The 25,247-nt window shown below is 45.5% G+C and overlaps 1 protein-coding gene across 1 annotated transcript in view; it reads left to right on the forward strand.

Annotated features, from left to right (window-relative positions):
- The first annotated feature begins 18,472 nt into the window (after positions 1 to 18,472).
- The window catches only part of STARD13 (StAR related lipid transfer domain containing 13), a 134,281-nt gene continuing 127,506 nt past the window's right edge, over positions 18,473 to 25,247 (forward strand). The window contains exon 1 of the mRNA XM_035115924.2: positions 18,473 to 18,734. Coding sequence (XP_034971815.1) covers positions 18,611 to 18,734 — 124 coding nt within the window. The 5' untranslated portion in view covers positions 18,473 to 18,610. The remainder of the gene's footprint in view (positions 18,735 to 25,247) is intronic.

Genomic DNA, 25,247 nt, shown 5'->3' on the forward strand with positions numbered 1-25,247 from the left:
GAGGGTTGTCCTGGATCTGTTACTGTTGCTTGAGGCACAGGTCACTTCAGGGGCACATTGTGCCTCCTACCAGCTTTGGCTAATGGCTCAGTCACTCCTCTGCCTATAGACAGAGGTAACTTGGGTTCAGCAGTCTGTGCTCTAGTAACCTCTCGGTTATATTGCTGCAATGTGGGGTTACTTTTGAATACGATTCAGAAAATGCATCTGGTGCAGAATTGCAGTAGCCAGATTGCTAGCAGGAATTAGGCACTTCTGACAAAATGGCACCCATTCTGGCACAGTTACCCTGGTTGGCGTTATGTTTCAGAGCCCGATTCAGAGTGCTGGTTTTAACCTTTAAAGCCTTATATGGCTCAGGACCCCCAAATGGCTGGCTGACCATCTCTCCCTCCAAGGTATGGCTTGGGAAAGGTTAGGATGCATATAAGACAGGACAGACAGAAGCAAGCAATGAAACAAATAAACCTCACACACAGTCACGAGAATTGCAGCATTTGAAGCCTAATGGTGCATGCATGGTGCTTGGAATAGTTTCTAAAACCCTTAAAAGTAAAGCTAATATTCTAAAAATAATGCTAATTCAAGTTTAAAAGAACAGCTGACTTTTTACCATACAAGTAGATTTTGCCTGGGTAACTAGCTTGAACCAGCTAGCTTAAACCCTGTGGTTTTGCATAGCTCAAATTGTCATGAGCCAGCACACCTTTTGTTCAAAAATTATATCATTCACCTATTCGAAGAACAACTATAAATACGGTATCAGCAGATGAGGGAACCCCTTTTATTTATTTATTTTGCAGCTGGTGTCAAGAGCTAGTGTGTGTATATGCTGACAAAGATGCTGATTTAGCACGTTGGGTAGCTCAGACCTGGAAAATTGAGGTCTTATTTGGCAGTACTCTTGTTGAGCCACTTTTACTGTCATGTCAACAGAATGCTACTGTTGTTAATCAAAAAGCATAGTTTTCTCCGTAAATGTCCCAACTGTTATTTTTGTGCACATGAACGTGTATCTACTATATGTTATGAGTCTGTCTTTTGAATGCCAGGTTGATACTTGCAGAGGGGGAAATATGCTTATATTATTCTGGTAAAGTTTCTTCTTATTATTTTATGTTATAATGTATCTAAAACAGAGAAAATTACAACAGCAGACAAAAAAAAGATGAAAAACAAAATGATAAAATAAGCATGTGGAATGAGTAGTTGCACATGAGTTAAAAAAACAAAAGTACAAGACTATCGACATTTGAACAAAGAGGGTGTGCTCTCCCCGCCCAAACTTTTATTTTAGTCGTGTGCAAAACCTAAGCAGGTTTAATCAATTAAGGGATGAAAACTTTATTTCATCAATCAAGTAAGATCTCTTCAATGGAGCGGCAACCCTGCTGTTTAGTGCTGGAGGAGTTGCACAGAACGACAACACAGTGCAGGATCAAGGGAGTTCTAGTGCAAGGCCAGCATCTTTCTCTCCTCAGTAGATGGCAGTCCCAAGCTTCAAACTTTTTACCAGGCTCAAACCAAGGAGGCTTGGCCAGGGTAATAAGTCTGGGAACTGAGACAGCCTTGCCCTCTCCGCCTTCGTTCTGTGATATTATTGAGGCTAACAGTCCAGTCAGAACAAGAGGTTGCCTGCATAGTTCACACTGACCCTCTGCTCTTTCCAAACCCCCCCCCCCGACATTCCATTTTATGGAAGGGGGAAATGCTTCTCTTTGTATGGCCGGCCCATTTCATTTGCATTTCCTTTAACTTAAAAATAATAAAATAAACCAATATGCTTGGCACGCTATTTCCTGTGCTGTCCAAAAAACCTTCCAATTATGTTCATCAGAATACTTAAAACGTTTTCTAAGAAAAGCTGCAGTTGCATACGGCCATTCCAATTCCTCAGGGAAACCTTTTATGGTATACTAGGAATTGACAGAAATGTGATTACGCACCAGAAATGGATTTTATTTCAATACAGAGTTCCAATAACATTGCCTATAACTGTACCATGAAGTAATTAGCCAGTGTTTTAATGCGTGTGTATGGCTTGTGAGTAATATTCTGTGCATTTAATGATTACATATGTTATGAAAAAGGCAGAAATGATGCTCATAGGGGGGGGGGGGTAATCAGCTCAGTCTTTAACGCAGGTAGGAAATGCTTCAATGTGGCCTTTGCATTCTTCCCCTGTCAATGTCATCTAGATCAGCACTGGAAAGCACTGCTTCCCTCAGCAGCCCTCACTGGCAGCCATGTTTCTGTGGCAGCTGTAATTTCCCCTTCTGTTCAGACATTCTATGGGAGGGGAAGATGTCTGCCCTTAAATTGGAGTAAGGGAGTTCTGATCAGTTCCCCACACACCCCACCACAAAACTGTGGTGAATTCAAAAGAGAAGTAGTTCACCATCTGTTATGCTTATAGACTGCAAAATCAGGCTGAACACACTGAAACAGGGGCGTACCCAGGATCAAACCTGCTTCCCTGTCTCCATTGCACCTCCTTTCCCTTCACGCGGGTCCCTTCCTCCCAGCAGCATCGCTAGCCTTTATGCACGCGACGGATGCCCCGCCCCCCGGCGAGATGCCTTCTGATTTGCTGCCCCAGGCAGCCAGAGCCGCTTCAGGCTCTTCTTGTGGGACCCCGACGCGTCTCCAGCCCAGCTGCAGCCACCGTGAAGCAGGACGATTAAAAAAACTGTTTTGCTTCGGGGGGGCTGCCCCGCCCTGCCCCATGCTGGGTACGCCCATGCACTGAAACTTAAGCTCAGCCTTGCTGTGAGCTCTACTACCTCTGGAGCCTACCCGGACTTCACCCTTGTGTGCTTCCTACTGTTCTTATCCTGGTACCAGAACTTTTAAAATCGGAAATTGGCAATCCACAACTGAAGCACCAAAGTGCTTCTGAGGAATGAGAGGGAGAAAGCAAGCATCACAACTGGTTCTCACGTGTTCACCTTCCCCAGATCCTAATGTGAGAAGTCATTGCTTTCCGCTAAATTCCTGACTGTGGTCTCATTTGCTTTCACTCATGGTCCTCTACATTGTATCCAAAATACCATGAGAACTAGCTTTCCAATTAATTTACTTGCTTGCTTGCTTGCTTGCTTACCTGCCCTCACAGAGCTGGTTACAACAATATAAAACCCCAGGGGCTTCCTCCCCTGCTCATTCCATTTGCCAACACCACCTCTCCGCCAACTCTTTTGCCAGTGCCTTCCCCCATTTAAACCCCCTCCCTTCACACTGCCCCTTCACCTACCCCCTTACTACTCACCCCAAGTCCCACCTTCTTTTAAAGGAGGAGGGAGGTGCTTCATGGAGCAGTATTCTGAAGCCCCTCTGTTAACTCTTGCTGCAGCCATTCTTAATAGTCAGGGGGAGCTTCCCGGAGCGGCTTGCTAAACCCCTCTGTGAAGCACCCCCCCCCCATTAAACAAAACAGTTCGCTTCTTGTTTACCTGCCTTGCATTTGTGATGCTGGAGTTGGCATGGCCACCTACTGGCCGCCACACAAGCTGCAGCGTGACGACAGCCTTACATGTTTATGTATATAGAAGGACAATTATAAAAGCAGGTAAAACAGTTACAATGAAAAGAACAAGTAAAGCCATTCCAGTCAAAACAGAACAATATAAATTGAGAAAAGGACGTGGGTCCCACAAAATAGAGTATCTTAACTGTAAAAGGCCAGGGTAAAGAGAAGTGTCTTCAGCATACAGCAAAAGCTATACAAGGCTAGATACACCACTGGGCGGAGAGTCCCTCCGTTTAGGGACTGCCTAACAATATGAATCAAACGTGTGCAAGTTGGGAAGTAATGTATGTGCTCATAAGATGGAATGTGACTTAATTCTGAAGTACCCACCACACTTTCACTACGAACAATTGTGCTGACAAGCCTTACAGGACAAGCTCCTTCCTTGTAAAGTTGTTGTTAAACAACAAAATACAGTTGTTAACATAAGCATATTTATGCATCTCAAGGAAAGGGAGTAAGGTTTCTTTTCCCTTGCCGACAAAATGATAAAGCCAGATGAAGTGCTAACAGCTTGCCAGTTTCAGCACTAAGTCTGAAACACTAAACATAACAGCACGCGGCATATTTGCTGATTCACAGTAATGATGAGTTTAGCAGAGCATCAAGAGGCTGGCAGAGGAGGTGGTGGCGCACTGCAGTAATATAGCAAAGTCCCTAAGTGACCTGGACCATTGCAATGCAGACTCTAACATGCTCTTGAAGCCTTATAAGAAAGTGTGGCCTAATGGCTTGTCCGATCCTCCTGCAGGCTAAACTCCAATGAACTTTAGGGATAATTTTAAAGAGAGAGGCTTGAGAAGTCTCCATCCTATTAATCCACAACAATTCCTTGAACCCTCTGAAAAACTATCACTGGGGGCCACTCACATCTATTACACAGTGGCAATCTCCAAGCTTGGGCCTGTGGGACAAATTAAATGAGATTTTAAATGCCTGTTTGCATTTAACCTGCCTGTTTTTTGCAGGTCAGGGAGTGGAAATTTAACCCTTTGTTTCCCCTGCACGTGGCGCTGTGGGTTAAACCACAGAGCCTAGGGCTTGCCTATCAGAAGGTTGGCGGTTCGAATCCCCATGACGGGCTGAGCTCCCATTGCTCGGTCCCAGTTCCTGCCAACCTAGCAGTTCGAAAGCACGTCAAAGTGCAAGTAGATAAATAGGTACCGCTCCAAGCGGGAAGGTAAACGGTGTTTCCATGTGCTGCTCTGGATTGCCAGAAGCGTCTTTGTCATGCTGGCTACATGACCTGGAAGCTGTACGCCGGATCCCTCGGCCAATAAAGCGAGATGAGCGCCACAACCCTAGAGTCGGTCACGACTGGACCTAATGGTCAGGGGTCCCTTTACCTTTACCTTTTTCCCTGCATGGCATTCCTGATGAGTGACCAGACTATGGAGGCATTGGTAGCTCAGAAAAAGCCACCATGACAGCAACAGGCAGTTGGAATTGCTCTGCTGAAGTGTTTGTTATTATGCAAATTTCACCCCCAAATAATAAAAACAGAATGGGTGGAAGGTTGTACTTTTGAAGTTTTAACCAGGAAATTATGTCCTCTGAAATACCTGCCCATTTATTTCCATGGAGTTTTCTGCTTCTGTGCCCCATTGTAACTGGATATCCTTGGAAAACCTGCACAGTGTCTTGGAAATCCTTGGCGATGGGCGTCAAATGGGGGGGGGGGAACACTGTGTGATTTCAATTGGATATGCTTTTAGGTGTGCAATTGATTGTGTGTCTCCATTCATAATCTCTTGACTAGAATGTGCAATAGCTTGTGCACTGAACTGCTATTATTACACACACACACACACACACACACACACACACACACACACACACGTGATGGAAAGTAAATTATGCAGGAGGTGGGCTGGGGATAATTGCATCAAAAGAACTACCATATCTGCATCAGAAATGTGCCAGATTATGACAGTTATGTCCATTCATTTATACGATGTGGTCGCTATTCTTAAGATGTGTTTTGTTTAAAATATTTTATTGCAAGCCACCTGGATAATGTGTATAAATCTAAACAGTAAATAAATATGAGCTCTATCTAGAGTAGCCTGCTTGTACTATAAATCCATGTACAGTTACTTATATTTATTAAGCATTCAGCAGAAGGCAGAGACTAATTAGCAATCAGGGCTGTCAAAGCACATCTGAAACGCAACATTAGAGAGAGACTGGCTATGCATACCAAATGTAAGGCGCAGAAATGAAGCTTATCCCTGGTGCTAGAGGGAGAAGGGAAGAGAAGGTTTCTGTACAAAGCTGGCATGAACATGTATAATACGGGTCTTATAGAGGAGGGTTTTTAAATAATTGTTTGATTTCTATTTTGTGGTGTCAGCTTTGAGAAGTGAGACTACAGGGAAGAAAGTCTACTCCATTGCATTGATATCTGCAATAGTAATTCTCAGGGGGTGGGGGAGCAAGGTCAGTGACTTGTAACTACAAGTTGTTGGCTTGCCTGTTTGCAGACTTAACCTGGGAAAAAGCAACAAGTGGGTTGTTCAATGTCTTTATATCTTGGATGAAGGAACTGAGGGGATGCCCCTCAAATTTGGAATTGAGGGGATGCTCATAAAATTTGCAATTGACACCCAACTGGGAAGGCTAGCCAATGCCGCTGAAGACAAAATGAATTTCAATAGAGACAAATGTCAGGTTCTGCACTTGGGCAGGAAGAACCAGCTGCACAAATATAAGGGGGGGGGGCACATGTCTTGCCAGTAGTATGTGTGAAAAGGATCTCCGTATGGGCGTAGCCGGGGGGTGCAGATGCTCCCCCAATCAAGTAAAACAATAGAAATAATTAACTAACTGACCAGTCACATCAGTTCTGCCCCCCCCCAACAAAGTCCTGCCTCCCAACAAAAATCCTGGCTATGCCCATGGATCTCGGGGCCCTAGTAGACCACTGGCTTAGCATTAGTCAACACTGTGGTGCAGCAGCAAAAATTTTTTTATTGCTATTCTAGGCTGCAGCAACAGAAGTCTCGTGTCTTGTGTTCAAGGGAAGTCATAGTACTGTTCTGTTCTGCCATAGCCAGATCACACCTGGAGTACTGGGTTCAGTTCTGGACGTCACAATTTAAGAAGGATATTGACAAATTGGAATATGTGCAGGTGAGGGCGACCAAGATGATCAAGGCTGTGGAAACCAAACTTTATGAGGAATGGTTGAAGGAGTTGGATATGTTTAACATGGAAATGAGACTGAGAGGCGATATGATAGCCATCTTTAAATATCTCAAAGCCTGTCACATGGAAGATGGAGTGAGCTTCTTTTCTCCTGCTCCACAGGGTAGGATATGAACCAATGGATTCAAGTTACAAGAAAGGAGATTCCGACTAAACATCAGGAAGAACTTTCTGACAGTAAGAGCTGTTAGAGACAGTGGAATGGACTCTGTTGCACTTCTTTATTATTGTGCTAAAGGTCTCCTTGCTAGCTTCCCAGCATTGTTCCATTATTCTCAGCAACTCTTGAATATTTGCTTTCATTTCCATTACATCTTAACTTCACAAATTGCAGAGCTTGGGTGACTGGCTGTGGATCAAGGGTCCACTACTGCCCTAAGCTATTTAGGCCTGTTCAAGAAACACATGGGAGATTTGACACAGTATGTCTGTGATGCCCATGCACTGTACTACATCAGGGGCGTACCCAGGATCAAAACTAGGGGGGGGGCAAGCCATGGTTGTTCAGGGGCGGGGCCAAGGCACGGGAGGGGAGGGGCCACAAAGTGGGAACATGGGCAGGGCTACAGAGCCGAGGTGAAACTGACTCTGGGAAGACGTTTCATCCTGGGCGCCGCCCCGGGGGAGAGCGCGCATGTGCGGCTAGGGGCGTCGCAATAGGAGGGTCCCGAGCTCTACTTTGTGGGGGGCAGCGTGGCGCCCCCTCGCCACCTCCACCGATGGCTGCCCCGCCTGAGTAGGAGGAAGGGAGAGAGGGAGGGCTGGCCGAGCAGCCGAGAAGCTGCGCGCTCGAGTTGCCTCCGCTTCCCACGGACCCGGCGGGGGCGTGAGCTGAGGTCCGTCCTCCTTTCCATCCATCCCTCCCCGGGGGCAAGGCCTGGCTCTGCGGCTTAGAGCCCCTCCGCCTCCTGCTGTGAAGCCCCCTCCCCTTTCCGCGGTTCCTGCTGCCGCCGCTGCTGCAACGCAAACAGAAGTGGTGGCGGTGTCTGCTGCGTGCTCCGAGGGTGCACCAACCCAGGAGCTGCTGAGGCGCTGCACTGCCATGGGCTATTGTTGTAGCCGCCAGGAGCAGGCCATGTGCAGCCCTCGGAGTCAGGGCCAGCAGGGTTGGGCACGCCGCCGGGCCGTGGCTGGCAGGAGCAGTAAGTGCCGCCACCGGGGCTGGGCTGGGCTGGTTAGGGACGCGGCTCCCACGCTGCCCTCACGCCGGAGCTCGAGGAGGGGAGGGAGAAACAGAGAGGAGGAGGAAGCCGCTTCCCTGTCTCCATTGCACCTCCTTTCCCTTCACGCGGGTCCCTTCCTCCCAGCAGCGTCGCTAGCCTTTATGCACGCGATGGATGCCCCGCCCCCCGGCGAGATGCCTTCTGATTTGCTGCCCCAGGCAGCCAGAGCCGCTTCAGGCTCTTCTTGTGGGACCCCGACGCGTCTCCAGCCCAGCTGCAGCCACCGTGAAGCAGGACGATTAAAAAATTTTTTTGCTTCGGGGGGGGGGGCGGCTGCCCCGCCCTGCCCCATGCTTGGTACGCCCATGTACTATATTATTATTATTGTTATTGTTATTGTTATTGTTATTGTTATTGTTATTATTGTTATTATTGTTATTATTATGCCCCGCTGCTGCTCTGGGTGACTTACAGCACATAAAAAATGCAAAACATTAGACATGAAAAATTTCCCGATACAGGGTTGCCTTCAGATGTCTTCTAAAAGTCAGATAGTTGTTTATTTCCTCAACATCTGATGGGCGGGCACCACTACTGAGAAGGACCTCTGCCTGGTTTTATGCCCAGAGGCTTCTGTTGCACTGAGAGATCAGCAGTGTTGCTGCACCAATGGCGCACTTGAAGCTTGGGAACATTTGAGGTGAGGAGGACCAATGAGTTCTAGGTTATGTCCTGAGTTTTAACAGCTTCAAACTTCCTGTTTCAGTGTAATGGCCATTCAGTGAGTCTTACTAATACTCTCACTCTGCTAATTATTGTATTCCAACTACGGTATGCTTCTAGTCAGAGATTTGGGTTTTTTATGCATGCAAATGCGGTTGGAGATGGTTGGATAATGCGGCAACTCAAGAGAAAGGTATGAGTCGCAGGTGGAGGAATCTGTGGTCCTGCAGATGTTGTTGGTCTTCACCTCCCATCATGATCGCCCCCGATGGCTGAGGCTTCTTGGAGTCCAAGAACTGCAGAAAGTGCCACAGGTTCCCCATCCTTGGCAGACATTTTCTCAGTTTTGTCTTCCCTTCTGATATACACCTCCAGTGGCATAGGAAATGTGTTCAACCTTCAGGTATTTACTTGAAAGGGATTAATTTTCAATTATATATCCAGCACATTTTATCCTTACGCTGCGGAGAAGACGGCGAAATGTTTTCCTTTCCATCTGCTGCTCTTGTGTGGGTGGTTCACCCCCCCTTTCTTGCTCCACCCACCCTCAGAGCCAACACTAAAATGTGCATTGAGTTGGAGGATATAAGGAAGTCAATCTATTCTTCTGCTGGGATTTGCACTGCATGGGTGTTCCCTTTTATAACCAAGATTCCCAAAACCTATCTTGAGGTTACTTGATATATCTTTTTTTAATTAGACAATGATTCATCTTTTTTTGATGATGCCGAGAAATGGCTCCTGTTCTCTGGCAGAAAATAAACATCCACTTGAGAAGCCCCCCCCCCAAACCACCCACCTTCTCTCCTCTGAAAGTAATACACCCCCCCCCCAAAAAAAGCCAGTTGAGGAAATGCATGTTTGGACTAGGAACTGAAGCAAATGATACTTTACAAGTTACTTTCATTGCTTCTTTGGAAGGGATGGAGAGGGGAAGGATTGGGAGAGAGGGGAGCAGATACTGTCAAGATTTCCAGATCTGTTTTTTTCCAATTAAATACTAGTTGGATGCTGGTGTGAGTCTTTCCCCGCTGCTTTTCCCACAGTCGGTAAGACTTATCTGACAATGGAGTTAGTGTCAGCTGTCCAAAACTAACTAGCAGATATGCTCCTTTCGCCACTGCTCTTAGCTTATCACCGACACCCTCTAACTCCCCCCCCTCCCCAACTGTAGTTCATTTACAAACCCGCAAGGCCAGTTTTGTTGTTGTTGTCATTTTGCTTTTGCCTGCTATAACTCCACTTAAATTCAATGAAATTACATGGTGGTTGGGTTTGGTCCAAGCACTCTGAGATGAGATACAGTAATGTGCTCCTTAGAGAGTTTGGATCTGTGCAGGTTCAAAATGAGAACAGAACTCTAGAGCTTTTGCAGGATTTACATTTCAGATCTCTGGGCTGTGCCACAGCATCAAAGCATATATGTCACCCAATCTCTTCTGGGAACAAGACCACATCGCCATCGCCCTTTAAAAACACCAACGGGACAACATCAGAAAAGAGACCTGCGTCTCAAAGTACGGTAGCAGTGAAAGATTAGTTCCCTTTTTTCAGACAAGGGATTGAAAATTTGGAGGTGCTTTCACAGATTATTTACTATCAATCCCCTCTAACACTGACAACTGGGAAACACTGGCCTGCGAGCGCTCCAGTTGGAGAACAGCCTTTACCAAAGGTGTCGTGGGCTTTGAAGAAACTCATTTCAGGACGCAAGGGAGAAACGTGCTAAGAGGAAGGCAGGCTTGGCAAATCCACACCATGATCAACTCCCGCCTGGAAACCAATGTCCCCACTGTGGAAGGACATGTGGAATTGGCCTCCACAGTCACTTACGGACTCATTGTTAAAACCGTGTTTATGGAAGACAATCTTACTTGGCTACGAGTGATCGCCAAAGAAGAAGAAGGAGAAGAAGACTATCAATCCACATAATTTACAGGGAATTTAAGCAGAAAGAGGCAGGGCCCTGCCTCAAGGGCTTACCATCTAAATTTCAATAGTGAAGGAAACAGCAGACTGTGGGAAGGCAACCACTCAAACTTAGGTGTTGTTTCAAGAGGCAGAGTATAAATTGACTGCAAGAACACCTCTGGATTTCCTATACGTCACATATTTGTTAATGCAATATGGAAAGTGGAAGATTTTCGAATGGAACATATGCTGTAATTGATGTGACTTTTTCATTCGGTTTGCAGGTACGTATCAATCAGCTCTAGGGCTTATATGCAGAAACCTGCTAACTCCATACACACCCCCGACCTCCACTGTATATTTTCCTTTACAGAATCATCCAACACCATCCTCAATTATAGTAGCGCCACAAATGCAGTAAGTTGTTGTTGCTGAAGACATATATTTTGCATGTCAATTTTCCAATGTTGCAATGTGTGCCAGCTGTGTACTCTACGGCTGGAGATGAGGAAGCGTCTCTTGACTAGTTTATTTCATGCCCTAAAGGCAAGACACCTCCAAACCAAATAGACACAGAACATTCTATATACTAGCTTGGAGAAGGATGGTGTAGAACAGTGTTTCCCAACCTTGTGCCTCCAGCTGTTTTCGGACTACAATTCCCATCATTCCTGACCACTGGTCTTGCTAGCTAGGGATGATGGGAGTTGTAGTCCAAAAACAGCTGGAGGCACAAGGTTGGGAAACACTGGTGTAGAAGACAATACTTAGGTGCTTCTCCTATGTTCTTCTTTATATATGCAGGAATACTAGAAGTAATACCCACTGACATTTTAGACCAGGCATCCCCAAACTTTGGCCCTCCAGATGTTTTGGACTACAATTCCCATCTTCCCTGACCACTGGTCCTGTTAGCTAAGGATTATGGGAGTTGTAGGCCAAAACATCTGGAGGGCCGCAGTTTGGGGGTGCCTGTTTTAGACACACATACAGATAAATTCAAGGAAGGTTATATGAGACCAAACGGTCTTGGACTTGTCACCAGGGTCTCCACTTATGAAAGCCCACACCCCCATGTTTCAGGCCATGCATGACTATGGACTTGTCCACAGGAAGCAAGATGCAGATTCGTACTGGCCTGTCTTCCCATTGCTTCTAAACCTTGTGTTCCCCACCCCAAAACACCCTTGGCTTCATGCACCAGAACCTGAACTGGCGCCATTCACGTACTGCTGGTGCATATGTGATTTGTATTCCAGGGACTCTGTTCTTTACACACCTCCAGAACTTGCCCTTTGTGATATAAAGAATATAGGGCCACTCAGTCAGCATCACTTGTGTTTGGAAGTTAAGCATGAAAGTGAGTCAGAGTGAAGTGTTCTCAGCTAACCCTTAAAAACCAAGACTACATTTGTTATTTCTGACTTGTTAATATAACACAGACATTGACATTTCCTGGTGACTGTAAACAGTGAAATGCTTTTAAAGTTAATGGAATACAGGTGCAGCTGGACTCTGCTAAAATGTTCTCAGAGCAAAGGGCGAAAAGGACTTCAGAGTCCTCTATAGTGCATTGATGCTAGCAGAGTTGGGTTTCCCCCTCCATTTTTAACACCCACACTGGGCACTGTAATTCACCCCTCAGTTACAATTCCCAGCAACGCTTAGCAAACTACGGTGCCCAGAATCCTTTGAAGTAGAATTAAAATGTGCTTTAAAGGTGAATATGGAGCCTACGTACACATTAGGCCCAAACTACCCATTCCACTAGTAATGCCCCCTTCCCCCAAGTGTGCTTTATGCTGCCACTCTTTACCTTGAAAGAAAATCTGCCATGTTTGGTCTTGATCCAGCACACACCCAAGCTGTGATATGGGCCCATCTGGCTACTTTCCATACGAAATCAAAGCGGCAGTGTTAAGCACACTTTGTTTTCCTATAGCATGATTAATGTAATGTGTCATTTGTCCCTTACTTTCTTCAGAGAAAGGCTCTGTGTACGGAGGAGGTGGCCATTCACTGGGTGCCATTTATGTGAAGGGAAATGTGACGAGCAGGGGGAGCAAAAAGGCACGCAAGGATTGTTTTCCCCAAAGCGTAGAAACCCAGAGCCTGGGCAAGAGTAGACCCATTGATTTCTCACCCCCCCCCCCTTTGAACTAAGCTTCATTCAGTTGGCTAGTTTTTATTTTAAAAAAAAGCATTAAACACATTCAGTTTTCAAAACACACTTCCAGTTTGTATGGTGCTAGCAATTGCTCACAATAATATAATGAAAACTGCAACTCAAAATTCTGCTCCAGCCTTGGCGATGTTATTGCAGTGTCTCCACTGCCATGAATTCCACTCTTCCAGACAATTGCCTTATCAACGAAGGACATTTTGCCCACACTTCACTGTCCCTAGGCTTTTAAATATGCAGCATGCAGCATATAAAATGGAGCAAAAAGGCATTTTTAGAAAAAGAAAAAACCAAGGGAAGTGAAATCTTTTGTTTTCAAATCCCAGGAGATGTTAAGTACTTGTTTACTTTATTGTTTTTCCCGTCCAGTACCTGATTAGGATTGGCAAGTATAAGCAGATTTCATAGATGATTTTATCCCACAAGGATTTCAATTTAACTTGACATGTCAGTTTTGTTTCCAATCTAGACCTGAACTCTACTGTGAGGGAGGGAGAGGGGTGATTCCTTTGTGGTGAAGAGAAAGAAATACTCGAAAAAGTATAATTCGTTATTTAAAGATCCTGGAAACAAATACGAAGGCAGGTGTTTTGCCTTCTCTGCCTATTGCATCAAACTGAAGACCACCACTTAACATGATGCATATTACTGATCCATATCTTAAGGTCTAAAGTCCATGCCAGTGTCATTTAACGATTTGGTGTGCATTAATTTCATGTTAGTTTCATGTTAAAAAGAAAGACATTACCAGTGAAGCAGGCTTGAAATTAACAACAGTCTGGTCTTCAAAATGTGGGATGCATCTTTAAGCACTAACGGATGGCAGAATTAAAAGGTTGTGCAACAAAGGAATCCAATGCAACTGTTGTGCTAGTGGAAGATTCCTCAGACAGCTAATAATTATTGTACCCCAGCTGGTTCTTGTTGTGCAATTGGTTGCACAACAATCTTTGGTAATGCACTTGTGTTTTCCCTTGCTTTCCACCAGCACAGCAAGTATACTACTAAGTGATTTTAACGTAGCACTACATTGGTTACAACCCCTTGTGGTGTAATCAGTCAGTGTGTCTGGCTGTTAACCAGAAGGTTGGTGGTTGGAGCCCACCCAGGGACAGCTGTGGACAGGATTCCTGCATTGCAGGGGGTTGGATGAGATGACCCTCGGGGTCCCTTCCAACTCTACAATTCTATGATTTTATGAACCCCCCGTCTACTGTAACATCACCCTCATGGGTGTGCCTCTAAAGGATTCTCAGAAACTTCAGTTGATTCAAAACGCAGCTTCCAGATATTCAACCAGTTTCAGTACAGTATTAACTCCTATTTTGTTTGGCTACCAATTTGTTTCCAGGTTGAGTTTTGATGGCTTTTACCTTTAAGGCCTCAGATATTCTGGGAATGGGATGTCCTAGCAGTATTCTTATCAACACCAGAGGCTCTGCTGCATGTCCTCCTGTCGTCTGTGGTGGGGATGCAAGACAGATCCTTTGGGATTGCAGCCACAACTGCGGAATGCCTTCCCATGGGAGGTCCACTTGACTCTGCCACTGCTTGTCTTCTGGCAAGTAATGAAAAACCTGCTTGTTTCAGGGGGCATTTAGGAAAGGTCCCAGCCAATTTTGCTGGGGGGTGTTTTTACCATGACAGGGTATGTTCTTCTTATAGTTCTATATCTGCTCTCAACGTAAGGGGTCACCAAAATATAGATCACATTGCCCTGGCAGTAAATAATAATAATAATAATAATAATAATAATAATAATAATAATAATAATAATAATAATAATAATAGTCCTTTGTACCGCAGGTGTGTGATGTGGTGACTACAGTGTCTAGTGAGACTGCCTGGCTAATATTTAGGTTGGTTGCTTGTTACTTTTTTCAGCATCAAGCACTAATGTATAGTACGGTGTATAGCACTGGTGTATAGTACACCATGTGTACTAGAAAAAAAGTGTATTCCTTCTGCATGGTTGTATGAGAAGGCCCTAAAAATATCCCTATTTTTCTCTGCCTTTCTATTGCACTGTAACATTTACATCCTGTTTCTAACACACCTCTTCCTAATTTGATTGCATGGTCAAAACTGACCTTTTTGTAACCGAAAAGGGCATTGCAGCCAGATTACCTAAACCAACCCCAGGAGAAAATCTCTTAAATTGCTTGAGCTCTGAGCAGCACACCTGTCTCCCTATGCAGTAGAGAGGCAATATCTGGGAGGATCCCACAGCATGCCCAGGTCATAATTCAAGATTCCTTGCTCTATTAGGGAATCAGCATTTTAAACGATAATGTTAAGTACAATAAATATTGCAGTGGCCACCAACTTTCTTGGGCTCGTAGTGCGTTTGAAAACTGTTGTGGGCACTGCACACACACACACACACACACACACACACACCAACCACATTGCAACCGCATGCATTCATACCAACTACACACACAAACACTGTTTGCACACCACCAGCAACTAGATTTTTTTGGGGGGGGGGAGTCTTCAATTGGAATCCATAGGTTTCCCCCAAAAAACTAATTGTAGAAGGAGGCAGGTGATTTCAAGGAAGGGAGGGGGTTGCATCTGATGATGTAAGTGTTAACCCTTCACTTCCCAACTGCCCACCCTCTGCTGTGAATCCTCATTCTTGGAATTACAGCATGTGGGCATTTTTGGTGGAATGGGGAGGGAGAGGCAAGGGTTAACCATTCTCTCCCCACCTGCAACCTGCCCCCTGAAAATCACCTTCCTGTTCCTGTAGCAATTGGGTTTCAAAGCCTTCTATTGGCTATTCAGTGAAGGGAAGGCTGGGACCCTGCAGGTATACTCATTGGTGTTACAAATAAAAACAGGACAAAAACAGTAATGAAAAAAGAAGCTGCTTCATTGTCAAAATAAAATAAAGTATGAAACACTTCTGCCACACTTCTGAAGGTATTTACCATCAGGCTGAATAGCAGTTTCCTTTTTGATCCGAATGGAAATAGAATCTAGACTCTATAGGAGAAACAACAACAACATGGAAAATGAATGCATTTCTTAATTGAGGCAGGAATATCATCTGGTATCAATTAAACTAGTAATTAATTACTGTCGCAATGCAGGCACTAAAAACCATACATAATTAGAATAACATGAAACCTTTTATGCCTCTGTTCCGGCAGAACAGGAGGAGGGGTGAGGAATGTCGTTTTCATTCCTGAGTGTATTTCATTAGCAGCGAACAAAACCAACCGACTGAACCGCCCAATCTCTTCCAGGGAAAGTTGGAGGTGTCTCCCTTTCCACCACCTACAGTGCTTCCACTGTACATCCCACAAATTAAAGCTCATACCACCAAACAGTTCAAAGGGTGGTTGCATAAAAATGCCTCTCACCAGGAGATCCTGTTCAGCTGGGCCAGAGAATAATGTGAAAAGGATTTTTGTCATTAATAAAGCAGCATCTATCAGCTGCCGCAGACAAGTCTTCCCTTTCACCCTGAGTCTGTGTTTAATATTGGACAGATGTTTGAGAAAGTGCAATAATCCAGCAGAGTGGGAATGGACAACCGACAGCTTGTGACATTATTTTGTCCAGGCCCATAAATCAGTGGACAGTATCTCTGGGATCAGCCTTACTAAGTAGCATAGTGATGCAGCCACCTTAGGCAGATGTGGGGAATGGGAGCAGTGGCAATATATTGGAGGTGACATTTCTGCCACACAGCCTGCCCTGCACCCCCTAAGCCACGGGTCAGCAACCTTTTTCAGCTGCGGGCTGGTCCGCCATCCCTCAGACCATGTGGTGGGCTGGACTATATTTTGAAGAAGAAAAAAATGAACACATTCCTATGCCCCACAAATAACCCAGAGATGCATTTTAAATAAAAGCACACATTCTACTCATGCAAAAACATGCTGATTCCTGGACCGTCCGTGGGCCGGATTGAGAAGGCGATTGGGCCACATCCAGTCCACGGGCCTTAGGTTGCCTACCCCTGCCCTATGCTAACCTGCTGCTGCTCTCAAGTGCAGTGGAGGCAGCCAGTGATTGAGCACATACAGGTCGCTGCTTGCAAGTGATAGGGAACTGAGTTCAGATGTTGGACTCCCATCAGTCACAGCTATATTCTCACATTGGTAAGGCCACAGGTTCCTGAACACTGGGTATAAGTGGATACATTGGGGGGGACGGACAGGGCAAGTGTATCTAGAAAGAGAAAGAGAGAGAGAGAGAGAGAGAGAGAGAGAGAGAGAGAGAGAGAGAGAGAGAGAGAGAGAGAGGATGACATGAAAATGATCTCTCTTAAATTTGGCCTTGTCTCTTCCACATGTTGCTGATAACCTCCGTTCTCACTTATTGATGGCACATCAATCGTGTTTGTAGTTAAGGCTCCTTTGAAGTGAAACTCTTTGATGAAGTTCACCTTATCTCAAATTCTCTCTCAATCAACAAAAAAACTCTTCCCCCCCCCCCCGCGCAGATGGAAAACACAACATTATTTTTTGAATGAAACATGGGAGAAATCCTCTTTCTAGGAAAAGTCTTTTTGAAGAGTGGGATATAAACTTGATCAAAACGTTACTATTATGTGCATTGAGGTTTTCTTCCACTGTCTGTGGTGCTCATATGCATGTGCTAAAAGGGATACACCCTCTAGCAACACAGCCTCTTCTCCACTGTCAAGATGTCAGAATTACCAAATGAACTTTTTAGAGCACACAAGTGCAACAGCATTTCCCAACTCTCCAGCTGGTACCTCAGTTTGCCTGCCCAGAACCTCTCATCATACAGCTTCATTGGATAGTCTGAGGTTGCAGTATTATGAGAGAAGGAGAAGAAATTCCCTATCCACTTTCTCTACACATGCATAATTATGTTGAGTAGTCAACATGGTTCCCTCCAGATGTTTTAGGACTTCAGCTCCCATCAGCTTCAGCCAGAATGGTCAATGGTAAGGGATGATGGGAGTTGTAGTTCAGCAAAAGCTAGGGAGCACCACATTGGCTACTACTGCTGTATGGTAGCCCCCCCCCCTTTTAAAGTGAACACACCTTTGACCGCACATTAGCAAATGGATTTCCTCCAAAGCAACTTGGGAACGGCAGCTGACCTCGCATAGAGCTACAGTTCCCAGCACCCCCAAACTACAGTTCCCAGGATTTTTGGCGGAAGCCCCGTGCTTTAAATGCATGAAGTGAATGTTCCTGCTCTCTGCAGCTTCTGGGCCTGCTCTTCCTCTGAATTCCGCAGCTTGGCATCAATGGGGCGGCCAGTGTCAGCTCGCAGGTATCCCGTTCTGCCGTTGCCTCCAAGTGTGTCAGAAATTGGCCTTGAAACATTGGCCCGCTTTTTGGCTGTGGCCTGCAGCTGAGCTTTGCTGCTGCTCTGGGGTGCAACCCTACGGACGTAGCCTTCCCGGGAAAGACGCTCCATTGAACTGAACGGGGCGCGTTTTCCCCGGCGGGCGCGCATTCCTCACCTGCGCGAGGGGCGTCGGGGGGCGCGCCTGTGGGCGAAAGGCGCTGCCTAATGGCCGGGACGGCGGCGGCAATGACCCTTCCGGGGGCGGTTTCCACGAGGCGAACTGCAAGGCGGCGAGCGGAGAGTTCAGCTCAGCTCACCCCTCCGGGGGCGGAGGGAGGAGAAGGCGAAGCGCAGAGGGAAAGCAGCCCAGGAGCCCAGCGCCTCCGCACAATCGCTCGCACGGCGCGCCAGCGGGACTCGTGCGCTCTGGGCAGCCACGCCGGCGGCTGCAGGAAGCAGCAGCAGCGACCAGGCCCGGAAAAAGCCCCCGCGGGGCTTTGCTCATGCCAAGGCTCTGCATGTGGCTGAGCTTCTACAGGACGCGGTTTCGGCGCTCGCGCGGAGCCCCCGGGGCCGGTGGAGGCGGCGTTATGCCCCGCGGACGCCGCTAGGATGAGCTGCAAGCGGCCGGCGGCAAAGCCCCAGCTGCGGAGGTCCTTCAGCGAGCAGCTCCGGGACTCGACGGCCAAAGCCTGGGATTTACTCTGGAAGAACGTCCGCGAGAGGCGCCTGGCAGGTCAGTCCGGCGCGCGTCCGCCCTTGCAAGCCTTGGCACCTCAAGGGGAAAGGAGGTGCAATGCGCTCCGGGGAGCCCCTTAGACAGACAGACAGCATTGCTCTGCGCTTGCCACGATGCCAGGCGGCGGCGGCAACAACAACTCTACACTTGCTCGACTTCCGAGCGCGCGCCAAGTTTTGCTCTGTCTCTCTCTCTGAACACCGTTCGGATGCGCTTTTTTTTTTTTTTTGCATTTCCCGCCTCTGCGCTCCGAATGATAAGCTCGCCTTGGCCAGATTCCTTTCTGCCTTCTATCTGCAGGAGAACAATTCAGAAGATACACTTTTCCAATGAAAGTTCTGCAGATAGAAGAAAGCAGAAGAAACCTTGCCAAAAATAAATAAATAAAAAGGAGGCTTTTCATTGGACTCACACTCCCACATCTCTCTGGGGACTTGGGTTTTGTACATCAAAACTCTGTTGGTGCAGTATTGCTGTAAGAGTTTAGTTAGGACCAGGATGTGTTATACAGTACTGTACTGAGGCATTGTCAAGACTGGTACGAAATAGCAGCTTCTTTTTTTTAAGGGGGGGGTATATGTTTGTGTGTACCATTATAGAAGAACAGATTGTCAGTGTTTTAGGTGATTGTTATTATCCATGCCACCCTGGTGTGTATGTGTGTGTGTGGGGGGGGGGGGACATTTGTTTTCTGATTCTTGGGCCGGTTCCTCCCTGAACATCGTGCTGTGCCTTGAGATCTGTGTGCTGTGCGTGACTTTGTAATGTGCCACAGGGACCTTGTCATCAAGAGGGTTGCACGCTGCACATCGGAGCTCTGTGCAATAAAGTGGATTGGTGCTCTGTGCCAGAATCTCGGTGTTTTAAAAATAGGTCTCAATAGGAGCACAGAGCGGGATGGACTAATTTTCTGATTCTGGGCACAGTTTGGTGCAGTTGTGGGCTATTATTGCTTGCATTGCTCTGAAGCAAGTGCTTGGGTTTGGATGCACCACACAACTATTTCTGCATCCCATGCAGCACAATCCCTAAGCTGGCTTAGTTAGATACACTCCCCCACTGAGTCCAATTGGACTTTTATCCCTCTCTAGTAAGGCGGTGTACGGAACTCTGCATCCAGCATGTTCCCACTGCTGGTTGGGGAAGCAGTGTTTGTATGGCATTAGCATCAATCCATATCTATTCTGTTCTTATGAAATCTTGCATTTTGATGTGTTTTCCCCCAGCAAACCACTTTCGATCTGAATTGAGAATAAGAATGACCTAGCTGTATAATGTGTATGCAGCCTAATTGTACTTGAGAATTTCATCCTGGCTGCTGTTCCAATTGGTGTGCGCACTGAAGTGGATTAACTTAACTTCCTGATAAGCGAGACATTGTGATCTATGACTTTGTGTACTTATGCGTCTAAAGCAGAATTCATTTGTCTTTCTCCATATATATGGTTGTGTGAAAGGTGTACAACAGGAACTTCCAACTTTTCCCTTTGAGGTCAAGGCTCTATGTGATCCACTCCATCCCAGCCCCTCCATTCCCCTGAGGCTGTGCAACTACTTCTCTCCTTGCAGGGCACTCTGGCTATACTGCAAGACTCTTGCTAAGTCTCTCCACCCACAGCCTTCATCTCTATGCTGCATTTAGTTGGAAGGTTTCTTGACCTTCACTCTCCCCAGGGTGTTCAGCTGTATACCCTGACCAGAATGTCTGTATACAGAGTATAGGATGTGCTGCGGTTGCACATGCATGCTCACACACGGTAGCTGTAGCACATTGTGAATATTTGTTCAGGAGCAATCTCTGTGTGGCCACAGTAGCTAGGTGTAAATTCCTTCAAGAGAGCTTCTTTATATATCTGTGACACGTGCAGCTGGCCCTTTCCAGTGTGTTTTCCTAAGCTATTTTTAAATACGTTGCTCTGGTTCACAATCGTGCGTCCCCAGGGCAGCTTTCTATCGGTCCCTACCCCTCACCCCAGCCTGCAGTTGAAGTGCTTTTCCCGGCTTCTCCAGTGTTGTGAACTTCTATCTTTACCATCTTCTTATTGATCTCCCATTTCATTTCAGGTTAGCAAACCAGGCAGTAGGGAAAGGAGCTGCTCCTGAAAAGCACCTCCTGTGACCACAGAGGAGCAAGGAATGTTTTCCCCCTCCCCGCCGTGTTTGGTTGGTTGCAATGTTTGGCTGGCAGAAGTGCCAAGATGCTCTCAGCTCGCTGTGTTCCTACCTGGAACTTTTGGCAAGCTTGTGCGGCACTTTCTGCACTCAACCAAAAGCATGTGAAGCACACAGGGAGGATATAAATGCCTTCTGTTTCGCTGCTGCCACCGCCGCCACTGCTGCCCCGCCTCAGATATCCCCACTTCGTGTTGAGGAATGCACAAGTAGCTCTAGTACATGAGTGATCTTCTGTGATGTAAACATTCAGGAACAAGGGGAAGCAGTGGTCAGGTGTGGGGTAAGAGATCAAAGTGCTTCCTGAGTCTTGGGGCCTGCATATTGTCTTTACAATCTCTTTCCGTGGAAAAAACAAACAAACACCAAGCCAAAGTGTGCCCTTTCCATGGTGACCAGAGTAGAGATAGAGGGCTTGTCTTCAGATATTGTTGGACTCCAATTCTACCCAGCATAGCCAATGACCTTGGACAATGGGACAATGAGAGTTGTGGTCCAGCAACGCGTGGAGGGTCACAGGTTCCCCACCCCTGCTTAGAGACCCTAATGGTCTATAGAAGGATGGAGCTAGAATTTCACTTTCTGCTCTGTTTATGTGCGAAAAGTAAGGGTTTTCTAAAGTGTGTTTTCTTTGTGAGTACATGGAATGTACGGTACTTCTTCCTGTCCTGTTTTGTGTGTGCCATAATTGTGCCAGGAGGCACCAGCAATAAAACACATTATTTATCTACCATGTGTACACACAGAATCAGAGCCAAACAGGGATGGGTGAGTTTTATTCTCTACCATTTGAGCTGATGGGCTTTTAGTTTTAATGGTTCAGATTCCCGTAGTCCTGTGTTGTGTATGAACATAGCCCATGCCTCCTCCTTTTGTCTTTATTGTCCCTAGGAAAAAGATGAGTAAGAGCTGCTAAGGAAACAAATCTCTATACACGTACCTTTTTGGCATGGATGCTGCTTTCACGTGGGCATGTCTCATGCTGCAACATCCTCTTTTGAAACAGGAAACCATTTGGATGGGCGATTGACATGCCACTGTCTACTCAGTGACATGCCACTGTCTACTCAGATACTTTCGCTTGGGAAGTAAAGGCAACATTCATCTGTTTCATGAGGCATGGCCATGTGTGAGTACCGATCACGGCACACTAACAATATAAGAATTAGAATTGTAAACTCTATAAATCAGAGGGGTGGTCAGATGTTTTCTTGATTACTAAATGGCAGTGGGGAACCTATGGCCCTCCAGATGTTGTTGAACTTCAACTCTCCCGTCACCACCAGACGCCAATGGCCAGGGATGATGGAAGTTGTAGTTCAGCCACATCTGGAGGACCACAAGGTTTTCCACCCATCTTAGCATCAATATGAGCGATTTGGAAAAGTCCCTGATCTCAGGAGACATTTTATACCTTTCAGAGAATGAGATTCAGGAGATTTACACATATCATTTTAGGCCAAATGTAAACATTATCCTTTGCATTGTCCTCAGTAGTTATATCTGTGGCTATATATCTGTAATTGTTGGACTTTGCATGGCAGCTTGTGGTCATGTTCAAATAACCTCAACTCTGTAAAGTTAAAATGCCAAGTCAGCCGCTATTACATGTAGCATCAACCTTGTGCCTGATCTACTGTATAATAACCAAAGAATTATCTACAAACTGGCGCATGATGTGCACACATATCCTTCTGGAGAAAGTCATAAGAATGTCAGTTTAAAAACCCTTTCAAGAAGGAGGAAAACCTCACTAACTTTTGTAAACAAATGGTGAAAAAAATCTTGTTTTAGACACTAGGTACTCCTCACTTCATATGTGATTTGGACAGACAACTGAGTTTATAAAAGAAGTCTACCTCTGTTGTGTGTAGTTGCAGCCAATGGAAGTTGAGACTCCCAGGTAGTTGCACTGTTGAGCCAGTTTGAAGCTAGTCAGGAACTAAGAAACCCCTGAAGGAAAAGTGAAAGGTTTGTTTGCTCTCCAAGAGCCTCCTACTTTGGCTGCATGATGGTAGCAGCTGTCTGTAGTCCCAAAGTATTTTGACATAGTGGGAGCCTGTGGGAGCCACCAGTAAATATAGGGAACAATTTACAGTCTTCATTGCACTTGATAGTTTCCTGTTACTTATTCTTAATCAGAACAGCCATATCTCTTTTGGTATATAATGCAACAACAACAAAATTAAAGTGCATGCCGGCATGACTTTGTAGCTGCCATTTCCTGTGAAGCAAATTTTCTTGACTAACTACTATTTGGCTGCAGGCAAGTCCTTGAGTAAATTCTAGATTAATAATGATTAAGTAAGGGTTTATGGCTAAGGGGGTTGAAGTACTGAAGTCCTAAACTTATAAAACCTTCTACTGTTTTGTTTACTGCTCAGGGCTCCTTGGGGACGCAGAGTGGGATAAAAAACCAAATAAATAATAATGAAACACTATAATTTAAACTTCTATCTCTACCAATAGGCTGGTGATCTTGTAGGACAGCTGATGCTTATCTGATTAACCATGCAATCCTATATATGTCCATTCAGAAGTAAGTCTAAAGGCATTCAGTGTGACTTATTCCCAGCAAAATTGTGCACGCAAGATTGAAATAAAAAATTCAAAATATATTCTGTCATACTACACTGTCCAACCATCTTGTCCTCTGTCGTCCCCTTCTCCTTGTGCCCTCAATCTTTCCCAACATCAGGGTCTTTTCCAAGGATTCTTCTCTTCTCATGAGGTGGCCAAAGTATTGGAGCCTCAGCTTCATGATCTGTCCTTCCAGGGAGCACTCAGGGCTGATTTCCTTAAGAATGGATAGGTTTGATCTTATTGCAGTCCATGGGACTCTCAAGAGTCTCCTCCAGCACCATAATTCAAAAGCATCAATTCTTCGGCGATCAGCCTTCTTTATGGTCCAGCTCTCACTTCCATACATTATCTGTGTTGTTATGGCATAATTTGTATTGAAATTGTCCTTTGTTTATTTCTGTGTTATCCTTTGTTGAATAATTGTATGAGTTGATTTGGTCTGTGGCCGTTTAATAAATTTGATTTGATACCTAAGTGACTTTTCAGCTTTTTGCCTTTGTATTTTATGTCCAGCTTAATTTGTGTGCTTTAGTCATGGCCTCTACAAATGCAGCCCAAAGCTTTGTATCCTCTACTTCATCCTAACATTTCTTAATTAAAAAGCATGGTCTAAATATATTATTGTGTTCTGGAATGCTATCAGCTGTTCATCCTTCATACTTGTATGTTGAACAGTTGCCCAGCATTTATTTATTTATTAAAAAACTTGATCTGTTATTCTCACCAGATCCTTGAGTGACAGTCAAATCAGCAGCTCTTCATTGCAGACTTGAATTTGTCAATGCAATGCAATCCCATACCAATCTACTCTTAAGATGCCTTAAAGAAGTGTCTTCTTTCTGTCTGGCTTTCCTCTCTTTCTTTTGAATATTTTCCAATATATTTTTACTATAAAAAGAATGAGTGGAATTCCGCATAGTGCTAAGGAGATCATTCCATCAGCACAGCCATGTCTCGCTTGCTCAAGAGAACCATCTCCTCTCTCCTCCTCCTGTTCTAGGAGGGTTCTCTCAACCCTCCAGAATGAATCTGTGAGAGGTGGGGAGGAATACCCCGTTGTGCTAGCGAGAGTCCTTGTACTGGCTTCTGCTAGCGGAATAGGGTAGTTGAATCTGGAATAGGGTAGTTGAATCAAGCAAATAAACCATTATCTAAACATCAAGGAGAACACCTGAAGCGGGAAAGATGAGGGGCAGCAATCAAAACCTATCAATTTTGTGTGGGTGGATGCTATTTGTTCACAACTCAGGACCACAATGCCCCAAGGACCTCCTCTTTTCATATAAACCATCCCAGACTGTGTGTTCATCATCTGAGGCCCTTCTTTGCATGTATCCACATGAGGGTGACAACAAAAGAACGGGCCTTTTCTGCAGTGGCTCCCTGTCTGTGGAATGTTCTCCCCAGGGAGGTGCAGCTGGTGTCTACATTACTTATCTTTAGGCACTAGGCAAAAACGTTTTTCTTTAACCAGGCCTCCTTTGAAATGTGTTTGTGGGAGATGGGTTTATTGTTTCGTCCTTTTTTGTTTTAACTTTCCCTTGTATTTTTATCTTGTGATAAAAATCTTCTTTCGATGAAGTGTCTCCACAACACTTACACCTCCCATCGGGTCTTGGACTTAACTTAAGATTAAGTCCAGGGTTGCTGCCCCCCTGGTCTGTTTTACGGCCAGCTTTTCGAGAGCATAGCCATTTAGGATATCTAGAAAAGTTATCTCTTTGTCACCGTGACTGGAACATGCTTGTATCCCAT

This window comes from Zootoca vivipara, chromosome 4 (genome assembly GCF_963506605.1).
Source record: "Zootoca vivipara chromosome 4, rZooViv1.1, whole genome shotgun sequence".
Lineage (NCBI taxonomy): Eukaryota > Metazoa > Chordata > Lepidosauria > Squamata > Lacertidae > Zootoca > Zootoca vivipara.